Below are 12,374 nucleotides of genomic sequence, written 5' to 3'. Positions count from 1 at the left end.
TGATTGGTGCGATGATGATGGATGGTGGCAAGATGGATTCAGGTTGGTTCTCCGCCTGTGGGTGATCATGTCTCCTGGAGAGAGCGTCAGCTTTGCTGTTCTTACTACCAGGACGGTAGGTCACAGTGAACTGGAATCTGGTAAAGAACAAGGACCAATGAGCCTGGCGAGGATTTAATCTTTTTGCACTTTTTATGTATTCAAGGTTTTTGTGATCTGTGATTACCTGGAAGGGGTGAGTGGAACCTTCCAACCAATGTCTCCATTCTTCGATGGCTGCCTTCATAGCTAGAAGCTCCTTGTTGCCAACATCGTAGTTTCGCTCAGCGTCCGTGAGTTTTCTAGAAAAGCAAGCACAAGGGAAAAGCTTGCCTGGTTGTCCGTGGCGTTGAGAGAGCACTGCACCTATTCCACAATCGGATGCGTCAACTTCCAGCACAAATGGTAAATTGGGATCGGGATGTTTTAGGATTGGTGCAGTCGTAAAGCTGTGCTTGAGGTTGGTAAATGCTTGTGTGGCGTGATCTGTCCATTTCAACTTTGAGGGTTTATCTTTTAGTAGGGATGTTAGTGGTGCTGCTGTGATGCTGTAGTTGCGTATAAAGCGTCGGTAGAAATGGGCAAACCCCAGAAAGCGCTGAAGTTCCTTGACTGTAGTGGGTTGGGGCCATTCAGTGACTGCCGTGATCTTGGAGTTGTCCATTTCCACACCTTGATGACTGACGTTGTACCCTAGGAAAGATGTTCGTTGTACATGGAACTCACATTTTTCTGCCTTGACATAGAGTTTATTCTCTAACAGTCTGGTGAGTACAGTTCTGACATGATCCTTGTGTTCTTCCTCAGACTTGGAATAAATCAAGATATCGTCTATGTAAGCCACAACATATTTGTTCAAAATGTCCTTGAAGATCTCATTAATGAAGGACTGGAAGACTGCAGGTGCATTGGCTAGCCCATACGGCATGACCTGGTATTCATGGTGCCCCCTAGTGGTCAAAAATGCAGTCTTCCACTCGTCACCTTCCTTGATTCTAATGAGGTTATAAGCACTTCTAAGATCTAGCTTGGTGTATATTTTAGCTTCTCTGAGTTGTTCAAGTGCTGCAGGAACTAGTGGTAGAGGATAGCGAAACTTAACTGTGACATTGTTCAAACCTCGATAATCAATGCATGGACGAAGTCCTCCATCCTTCTTCTCGACGAAAAAGAAGCCTGCAGCTGCTGGGGAAGTGGATGGACGAATGAAACCGGAATTGAGAGCTTCCTCGATGTATTCTTCCATAGCTTGACTTTCTGGACGTGACAGAGGATATACTTTACTTTTCGGTGGTATGGCATTTGGTAGGAGATCTATGGCACAGTCCCATGGACGATGAGGTGGCAGTTGAGTGGCTTTGGTTTTGCTGAAGACTTCCTGAAGTTCTTGATAGCATGATGGTATGGTGACTGGCTTACATTCTGGACTCTCTATGCTGGTGGTAAAACAAGACTTGGTAATGGTGTTACTCAGGCAATTAGAAAAACAGAATTGTGACCAATGTATGATCTCACCATGTTGAACAGATAGCCATGGATATCCAAGGATGATTTCATGGCACGGAGAATCAAGGACGTAGAAGGTGATGGTTTCTTGGTGAAATAGTCCTACTTGCATTTTCATGGGCAGAGTTAGTTGAGTGATGCCATCTCCAATGGGTTTGTTGTTAACGGTGTTTACCTTGAGTGGAGGTTCACAGTGTTGGACTGGAATGTTGAATGTTGTAATGAGGTCCTGATGAATTAAGTTTAATGCTGAGCCAGAGTCAATCAGCGCTGTGAATTCAAAGGAGCCATTTTCAGCAGTAATCGTGACAGTAGTAGTGAGATTTGGCGTTGGTAACTGAAATATTGTCAACACTTACTTGGCTGTTGTCAGCGTAGTTTCTCCGGGCTTTGAGAGGACAGACTGCATTGCAGTGACCTGCATTACCGCAGTAGAAACATAGATTCTGAATCAATCGTCTTGATCTCTCATCAGTACATAATCTCGTGACCCCTAGCTGCATGGGCTCAGGACTGGCATGATCAATGGCGTGGCTTGAGTCTGTGTAGCTTGCGAGGTATGCATGGGTCTCGTTGACTTGCTTTGAGGGCGATGAGTATGCATGAGATTGTCAATCTTGATGGCTAATGTGACATACTCAGAAAAGGAGTGATCTTCACCCTTACATGCAAGCTCTGCCTGTAACTCCATATTCAAACTGCGACGAAACAGGGCTTTGAGTGACACATCGTTCCAACCACTCTGAGCAGCAAGTGTTCTGAACTCAATAGCATATTCAGCGGCGGATCTGCGGCCTTGAGTTAGCTGCATTAAACGAGTGGAAACATCCTTGCCCCCTGCTGGGTATTCAAACACATCTCTAAGTTGTTTTATGAAGTATGGGTAGGATGTTTGGAACAAGCGATCAGTTTCCCAAACTGCAGCGGCCCACTCGATCGCTTTGCCCGTTAGCAATGACATGAGGAATGCACACTTCTTCTCTTCTGAATCAAAGTCACTTCCCTGATGCATGAAAAAGATTTCTACTTGGCGTATGAAACCTTTACATTGCTCAGCCAAACCATTAAACTTGTCAGGTAATGCAAAGCTTACCTTTCTGGGCATAGGCGGTGGTAGCGATCGCAAATACTGAGTGAGGTAGTCATTAGCCACTTGAGCTTTAGCCAGTTGATCACGGTACTCCTTGAGAACGTCGCTCTGATAAGCGAACGCGGCCTGTAGATTCGTAACATCTGCTGGATTCTTTGGAGGCGAAGTATTATGTAAGGACGCTGAGGCGGCATTAGAATCCATGTGCAGTGTTTAATGTATCCACAGCAAACAAATCCAAAACAGCAGGCAAATAATCGAAAACGTGAAGCAGGCAGAGGTACAAACACAGTAAGGCAGTCCAATCCAGGCAACAGAACAGTGGGCAATCCAAAAGGCAGTAAACAGGTGAAACAGGCAATGGTCATACACAATAAGGCAAAATAATAGCAATGGGAAAGCGCTCGGTAAGGCAGACAGGCTGGCAATACTTCACGATGTACAAAGAGCAAGGCCATGCTTAAATGTCCACCAAACAGGAAGTAACCAGTGAAGCAGAAGGAGCGGCATACAGTCAGTACTCGGGAGAGGGCTCCCTCTGCTGGCGGGGCGTTACACTTATTAAGATTGTTAATATGCATGAATTATGTGACATCTGGAGCCATTTTCACAATGGACAGAGACAATATATATGGGCTCAGTGTTTTATCTCTTGCCAGATCAGATAGATTTTGTAGTTTTAACCATTCATTTGAGTATTTTTAAAAGTTGTAACATCTCACCAGTTAGTTTTTCTGATCACAATATGGTATTGTTTTTTCATTTTAAATCAAATTAAAACCATGAGTGCTTACTGGCATTTCAATGCAAATTTGTTGTGTAGCCAGGACTTTAAAGATGTTTTCAAATTTTTTGGGAAGATTTTAAAAAGACAAAAGATTCTTTTCAGAGTTTACAACAATGGTGGGATTTTGGAAAGATCCAAATAAAGCAACTGTGTCAACAGTACACCTGCAATGTCACCAGAGAGCTAAATAATTCCATGAGGGCCTTGGAGGCAGAAATAATTAAATTTCAAAGTTTAGCTGATTCAACAGGAGATCAAAGTTATACAGAGAGGCTCTCAAACAGGAAAAACTCAGCTTGCTGATCTACTGGGGTTGAAAGCACAAGGGGCTCTGGTCCAGTCCCGTTACATAAGTATTGAACAGATGGATGTGCCGTCCAAATATTTTTTTAGCTTTGAAAAGAAGAATGGGCAGAAACGTTTTTTGCATGCCCTGCATTCTGAGGCAGGAGCTGTTTTACATAGTCACTCAGAAATATGAGCTAGAGCTTGTGATTTTTTATGAAAATTTATACAAGAGCTAGGAGCAGGACATGGTTCTGAAAGAGTCTTTTGATGGATTGACGTAAGTCACAGGGGGCTAATGCGATGCTCTCGGGTGCGGTAAACATGGGGGAGTTGCATAAGGCTCTGCAAGACATGGAGTCTGGTAAAGTTCCAGGAATTGATGGACTACCTGTCGAATTTTATAAATTCTTTTGGACTGAGGTTGGAGAGGACTTATTGCAGGTGCTTGACAGCTTGTGCTCAGGCAGGTTGCCGTTGAGCTGCCGCAGAGCAGTCATCACGCTCCTCCCCAAAAAAGGAGACCTTATGGACATCAAGAACTGGCGTCCTGTTTCACTACTTTGCTCTGACTATAAATTGCTTTCTAAGGTGCTAGCTAATAGGTTATCTAAGAGGCAATAGATCAGGTGGTGCATCCGGATCAGCCCTATTGTGTTCCCGTTAGATCCATTTTTGACAATATTGCTTTGATTCGGGATACTTTGATGTCTCCAAGTTGCTTAACATTGATATCAGACTTATTTCAATAGATCAAGAAAAAGCATTGATAGAGTTGAACACGTTTATTTGTGGAGAACTTTAAAGGCATTTGGGTTTTGTAAAGATTTTATTGATAAGGTGAAAGTGCTTTATGGTGACGTTGAGAGTGTACTTAAAATAAACGGTGGCTTATGCATTCCATTTAAGGTCTGTAGGGGTGTTAGGCAGGGGTGTTCATTATCTGGAATGTTGTATTCAATTGCTATAGAACCGTTGTTGCATCGTTTGAGAAAAAATATTTGTGATTTATTTTTAACAACTTGTAAAAACAATATTTGTTTGTCAGCTTATGTTGATGATGTGATTGTTTTAATCAATGGGCAAAATGATGTGAAGGTTTTTTAATGGTTGTTTTAGAAGATTTTAGAATGATTTCATCAGCTAAGGTTAACTGGAACAAGAGTGAAGCACTTTTACACTGTAAACCCTAATGCTCAAGTTTGATACACTGAAGCCTTTATTTTAGGTCCTACAAAAATTGTTCAGTTCTTTCAATGAAGTGTTCTCTATGATAACTTTTATTTTTTTTTAAAATAAGGTTGAAAGGTTGTCTGGGGAAGATTTAGTGTTAATGTTTTTAAAAATGGTAAAAGCAAGAGTATTAATTGATTTTCATTTTTACAAATCAATGAAAGATCTGTTAACATTTGAGATGAAGGGATGTGTTAATGGAGTGCTGTGCTTTGTCGATGAAGAACTGTTTTTCACTCATTTGTTGTAATTCTGTTTTTCTTTCTTTCTATTTTTTCTTTTTTTTGGCATTTATGTTGTAATTGGATAATTCATTTTTGGAAAAATTGTATTACGGATGCATGATTTATTGTAATAAAATGAACTTTTAAAATTCAATTCTCTCTCTCTCTCTCTCTCTCTCTCTCTCTCTCTCTCTCTCTCTCACTTTCTCTCGTCACAAATCAAAAGCGAAAGCAAGTTAGACTTCACCAATCGTCATTTTAAGCAGGAAGTATGAATACGTCACGGAAAAAAAACATTTATCAAAGTTTATGCAGGAATTTCTGTGTATCTTTATGATGTTAAAGCTGGAGGATTTGAGAAGCTGTATCTTGTAAAAGTTTGATCGAGGTGAGTGTTCATGTGTGGTGACTTCCTCATATTAATATGAACCTCTGGAGGACATTTTGAGTGATTGTTCATTTGATATAAAATCTTTAATAAAGGGTTTCTTTCACCTTCACTTCAGGGTTTCTTTTGTGTTTCATGATGTCTGTGATTCTTCAGAAGTTTAACAGCATATGTGCACATGAAAAAATACTATAGTAAATGATAGCAAATTGTATAGTGTTTTTGAACTATAATATAGTAAAGTATTGAATTAATTTGTTGTGGTATTTCTGTAGCTGATGTGGTAATATAACAACTATAGTAAACAAATTACTTTTCCCAATACTGTACAAAGTTTTCTACAACTATAGGGTATATTATACTACAATACACTACAGTTTACTGTAGTAAAAACTAAAGTACACTACAGTATTTATTACAGTTTGTTAGTTCACTATAGTTAATACTACAGTATGCTGTAGCATTCATTAACAGTGTTGTAAATACTATAATATACAGTATACTACAATTTTCTATAGTATGGTTCAAAAACACTAGTATTTACTATAAGTATTTTTTCATGTGTAAACATGTATGACTGAGCTTGAGTTAACGCAGTCACATGATCCCTTTTCTCTCACAACAAGATATGTTCAGCTAAATTATGAAGGTTGTTTAATTAATTTAGTGTCTGAATGTTTTGTTCATTCAGAGTCAGTGGAGGAGATCAAACTCATCAGATTCTCCTGCGGCTTTATCATGTCTGATTCACAAGGATCCAGAGATGGAGATTTTTCTCCAGGATGCAGGTACTTTCATCAAACACTGTTAAATATTGTGTTACATCACAGAAAAAGATTACAGTTTCTGTTGTGATTCCTCCCCACACAGATCACAGAGATAAGAAAAAAATGTGTAACCTATTTTTGTCTGTTTTTGTTTGTTTATTAAAATATATATATATATTAAAAAAAAAAACACTACAACAATGCTATATATTTTGTTGACTTGTGTACTTACATTATCCCAAATGTTTCCAACATTGTTTAAATCCAGAGAAATCAGCTATTTTAACTATTTTAATTGTAACGGCCCATGTCATTGCGTCGCCTGTCAATGACATCATATCGGTGTTACCTTCGATTTTTTGTTATATAGCTCAACACTGTTAGTCTTTTTGTTTGAATCACATGTTTTCTTGATTTACCGTGAGTAACATGTTTGTACCTCAGAGACAACACTATTTTATTAAGTGGCTAACAGCATAATCACAAAGAGCTTTATTTGTGGTAACAGTAATACAGCATTTTCTCCATCATAAATATATTTTAAAATTAATTACATGCCATTTAGCAACACAAGTCATCCAGCTTTAATTAATATGATATTCTAGTATCAGTCTATCAATTTACTGTAGTGTGCAACAAGTGTCTTATACCATCACTGAGCGAACGCACAGAGTAACTTTAAAACATAACTTTCAACACACTCAAATGTATTTTTAGTATGATTGTTTTGACATTTTTAAATTCACACAATTTTAATTCATCAAACTGACATGTATGTGTAGTAATTCAGCACTTGTGGTTGTTTCATTAGAATGAAATGATGTGAATTTAAGGGTGCTTTCACACTGGCAGTTTAGTATGAAACGGGGCACGGTTCGCATGAAAAATCCCTAATGTGAAAGCTGTCATGCGAACCCGGGTGCGCACCGGGGTGCCAAACCCGAGACTACCTGAAGGAGGTGGTCTGAGTTCGGATGCACTCGAACTTGTTCAGGAAGTAAAGTAAACTGCACGTTCCTTTCGCTGATTATAATGTATTTATAATTAAATAAAAAAGCATACAGAACTACAAACTTATATAGTTACAGTATGTTGTGCAGTTTTACTGGAAAGGAGGAAAAAAATCTGTTACCATTGTTCTCCCTGATATTTCCTGATATCACTGACTGACTGTAATAAATGTTGATTCTGTGAGACTTTGTCAGACATGAGGTTCTCTCTCCCCTCCAGACACAGAGCACGACAACACAAGAACGCCTGGCCAATGAACACATAATGTAAAACACATATAAGAGATGATAGTGTTGATGATTTACCTTGGTTTCAAGCAGGAGTGAGCCTGCAGTGTATTCGCGCATTTATTCATTTATGCATGTATTTGTCTACATGTGGCGCACTTACAGTAAACACAGGTGTCGTTTACTCTGCTGCACATACTGTAACAGTACCAAATTAATAAAAAACAATTTATTGACCAACGTTCTGTTTTCTATCATGCGCCGTGCACGTCTGTGATGACGTAAGATGAACGCAAATGCACCAGGGTTCGATAGAATCAATTTGAGTGTGAAACCAGACCAACGCTGCGGGAACAATCGCGCCTGGGCTCGGACGGCGGCAAACGGCAGCAGTGGGAAAGCCCCCTAAGTGATCAAACATAACTGTAACAGAGTTCATGTCCCAAGCTCTCAGCCTATCCTGCTTCTTACCACAGTGACTTTAATAAAACTTTAATACATTTGCTCATCCATGAACATGATTCCCTGTCTGATTGCTTTCCATCAACTGTGGTGTTGAAGACGAGAACTCCCATGATTCCATTCACTGCGTTATCAAAATATGCCTTTGTTTTGAATAACGGCCTCTAGCGGCAAAACTTTAATACTCTAAACCTTTATTACTCTAACAATGAAATATTAAATACAAAAATAAAGTTTCCTCAATGTGCTTTTTGATGAAAAATGAATGTGTTTACATTAATATAGTTCCTATCATAAAGAATGAACACAGTAATCTGAATGATTAAACTGAATATGTTCTCTGTTACAGTTCAAACCCAGAGTCCAGCTGTGTGTCTATGAAGAGTGACTGCTCTATGGATCCACCACTAAAGTTTAAGAGTGGAGACAAACAGCCTGATCTCAGGTACTCAGAATAACATTTCAATAAAAGATGTGATAAAAGATTGATATTCTGGGCCTGGTAGTAGAATCTGGCCAAACCAGTGACCTCAATTTGTGAACATAAAACCAACAAACATCATCATGTGAATAAGAACAAACCTTTACTGACTACTCTAAACTTTGTTTTAAAACTAAAATTAATATGTCTTAACAGTGTAAACCCCACACAAGAGACTTAATGGCTCTGATGATGAGGATTAAACTGAATCTGTTCTCTGTTACAGTTCAATCCAGCAGAAAAGCTCAAACCCAGAGTCCAGCTGTGTGTCTATGAAGAGTAACAGGTCTATGGATCCGCCACTAAAGTTTAAGAGTGGAGACAAACAGCCTGATCTCAGGTACTCAGAATAACATTTCAATAAAAGATGTGATAAAAGATTGATATTCTGGGCCTGGTAGTAGGAATCTGACCAAACCAGTGACCTAAATTTGTGAACATAAAACCAACAAACATCATCATGTGAATACGAACAAACTTTTTCTACTCTAAAGGCCCGTTCACACCTAGAATGACAACTAAAGATAACAATAAAGATATTGTTCTAAAAATCATTCTAAGTATAAAAGAATAGCAGTCCACACCACAGCTATAACAATAATGATATAGAGAAATAATATCATTGGGATCACTTGTAGAACGATTTTTTTTCCAGCTGTTGAACGATAAAACACTGACAGCCAATCAGAATCCATTCTAATTTAAATGCATGAACCCTTAAAATGGCAGTGACCTAACATAAAACATAACATAAAATGACCTCAGGTATCCAGCACTAGTTTTGGCAACATTGTCTCGCTTCCTTTGAAGTTGCAGTGAAAAAGACTTGGTGTTGTTTTTATTCCACCATATGGACTTCATCAGCTAAATTCACTATTAGATTAGATCGATTACACTAGCTATTCACTCGAAACATAGCATGTTGAGGACATCTGCTGGCTAAAGCCGTGCAAATGCAACAAGAACAGCAAAACATGTTGTACACACTTTGAAACTGCATCGCATGAGCTTAGAATAAACAGACTGTTATCGTTCGTTGGTGTGGATGCAAATACAGTTATCGTTATAGTTATCTTTATAGTTATCGTTCTTGGTGTGAACGGGCCTTAAGACACACTAACATTAAAAAGAAATACAACACATTAGTCTTTGGGTCTTTATTGACAGATTATTCAACTACTTTTACAGAAAAGAAACATAAATCAAACCCAGTTACATTATCAAAAGTGATACCCACACATTTCATCGATTATAACAAGGGAACATTACATGCACAGATGTCAGGGTTCTGTCACTTCGGTCTGGTTTATTCTTTTGGTGGCAGAGCTCTGACATGTCGTCTTGTCTTTGTGTGGGTGTTACAGATTTGTCTTCTGTCTGTGAGATACACTGTGTGCGGAGCGTGGTGTTCAGATCCCGACACTTCTGTCTAGTTCGATTTCGGTTCAGTGTTGGGATTCAGACATTCATGCTCCATGTTTTGTCTCTTGTTGTGAGTGCACGGGTTGAGGGTTCATTTACTCTGTAAGGGTGGACCTCCTACAGGGGTTCAGGCTGTAGGGTTGCTGAGCGACTAAAGAAACGTTATCAGCAAGATGGCAGAAAACTGTACATTTCTTGTCTATAACCACCCACTGCAACTTATACCAACGACGGAAATAAGCGCAGTTATAATAGCAAAATATGTGGGAGAGCATTGCTACAGTGTGACAATATTGTATTGCAAATAGGGAGCACATTAATGTTAATACTAAATCAAAACTAGTTAGCGCATCATTTGTAATAGAAAGGGTTTAATGACAATATCTGATTATGGTTACACTTAAAATAATTACAAAATAGATGTATGAGATGATAAAATCATATACGATTAATTGTACCCAGCGTGTATGTCAAAAGTTACCTGAGAGATAGAGAGAGAGAGTGAAAGAGAAAGAGAGAGAAAGAGAGAGAGAGAGAGAGAGAGAGAGGGCCAGAGAGAATGCCCAAGAAAAGCCAAGAATCCAAGAAACAGAGCAACAGTTACAATCTTCTTTTATCCCTTCCTTGACCATGTGACTGAAACCAAAATATGAGACATTCAAACTGACCAATCAAGACATTAAAACTTCCCCCACTGTACTAAAGGTGTGACCATTTGTAGACCCCCGATGTATATACATTTTGGCCTACAGGCCTTGATCACCTTCAACACCTTTGTGCCTTCCAAATGGCCCTTGTAGCAAGAGAGAGGGGGTTGAAACAGTAAAGCAAATATCTTTGTTCGTTTTAAAATATCTTAAGATATTTTCAGTCTTACAACTCGCCATGTGGTCTTGTCTCGTGTGTTTTGTCGAGGTCTATGTGTTCATTGGCCAGGCGTTCTTGTGTTGTCATGCTCTGTGTCTGGAGGGGAGAGAGAACCTCATGTCTGACAAAGTCTCACAGAATCAACATTTATTACAGTCAGTCAGTGATATCAGGAAATATCAGGGAGAACAATGGTAACAGATTTTTTTCCTCCTTTCCAGTAAAACTGCACAACATACTGTAACTATATAAGTTTGTAGTTCTGTATGCTTTTTTATTTAATTTTGTTTTAAAACTAAAATGAACATGTATTAACAGTGTAAACTCCATACAAGAGACTTTATGGCTCTGATGATAAAGATTAAACTGAATCTGTTCTCTGTTACAGTTCAAACCCAGAGTCCAGCTGTGTGTCTATGAAGAGTAACAGGTCTATGGATCCACCACTAAAGTTTAAGAGTGAAGACAAACAGCCTGATCTCAGGTATGTTATTTCTATAAAATATATGCTTATAGTATTTGATTTTTATTAAATTGTTATTAATATACAACCTTGTAATGATCTGTATTGGAACCAAAAAATTCTAAGTTCAAATCCTGCAAGTTTCAGGCTATTAAAGAGTTAGTTCACCCAAAAATGAAAATTCTGTCATTAATTACTAACCCTCATGTCGTTCCAAACCTGTAAGACCTTTGTTCATTTTCAGAACATAAATTATACACTGAACAAAATTATAAACGCAACACTTGATATGGCATATCAAGATACTGACATGCTCCAAACATGCTCAATGGGTGACATGTCCGGTGAGTATGCTGGCCATCCAAGAACTGGGATGTTTTCAGCTTCCAGGAATTGTGTACAGATCCTTGCAACATGGGGCCGTGCATTATCATGCTGCAACATGAGGTGATGGTCCTGGATGAATGGCACAACAATGGGCCTCAGAATCTCGTCACGGTATCTCTGTGCATTCAAAATGCCATCAATAAAATGCACCTGTGTTCATTATCCATAACATACGCCTGCCCATACCATAACCCCACCGCCACCATGGGTCACTCGATCCACAACGTTGACATCAGCAACCACTGAAATCACATGAACTGTTTTAAATATGTCTTTAGTAGCTTTCTGGGCATCTGAAAGTATAAATTATCTTGCTGGCCTCATTGAGCCATCGGATTTTATCAAAAATATCTTAATTTGTGTTCCAAAGATGAACAAAGGTCTTACAGGTGTGGAATGACATGAGGGTGAGTAATTAATGACAGAAATTTCATTTTTGGGTGAACTACCCCTTTAATGATATTGTATTGTTAATATATTCACACACTGTAAAGCTGTTGGCCTGTTAGTCAGTTAATGACACAATTACATCAATATCAGTGTGTCTGATTCTTTACCCTCTTCATTCTGATTTAAGGTCAAATCTTCTATCCAGACCAGTTAAAAACAAAACTGTGTTCACACCTGTGATTCAACTACAAGACTTTAATAAAAGCATGAATCCTGGTTTCAGGTAAAATGTAGGACTTTTGTTGTTGTTTAATTTAAAGTGCTGCACATCACACATCACTCAAA

General features: G+C 38.7%; 1 protein-coding gene and 1 long non-coding RNA gene across 2 annotated transcripts in view; one reads left to right on the top strand and one right to left on the bottom strand.

The window, feature by feature from the left end:
* LOC127495220 (uncharacterized) overlaps positions 1–12,374 on the bottom strand; it is a 70,419-nt gene that overhangs the window by 13,473 nt on the left and 44,572 nt on the right. The gene's annotated exons all lie outside the window — the stretch shown is intronic.
* The window catches only part of LOC127495151 (NACHT, LRR and PYD domains-containing protein 12-like), a 105,442-nt gene continuing 98,438 nt past the window's right edge, over positions 5,371–12,374 (top strand). Inside the window, exons 1-6 of the mRNA XM_051861755.1 lie at positions 5,371–5,552; positions 6,244–6,340; positions 8,369–8,464; positions 8,727–8,840; positions 11,178–11,273; positions 12,217–12,312. Of these exons, the coding sequence (XP_051717715.1) occupies positions 6,291–6,340; positions 8,369–8,464; positions 8,727–8,840; positions 11,178–11,273; positions 12,217–12,312 (452 nt within the window). The 5' untranslated portion in view covers positions 5,371–5,552; positions 6,244–6,290. The remainder of the gene's footprint in view (positions 5,553–6,243; positions 6,341–8,368; positions 8,465–8,726; positions 8,841–11,177; positions 11,274–12,216; positions 12,313–12,374) is intronic.

The sequence above is a fragment of the Ctenopharyngodon idella genome, chromosome 15, assembly GCF_019924925.1.
Source record: "Ctenopharyngodon idella isolate HZGC_01 chromosome 15, HZGC01, whole genome shotgun sequence".
Lineage (NCBI taxonomy): Eukaryota > Metazoa > Chordata > Actinopteri > Cypriniformes > Xenocyprididae > Ctenopharyngodon > Ctenopharyngodon idella.
Note: the sequence above shows the minus strand (reverse complement) of the source record. Positions and strands in the feature narration are given on the sequence as shown.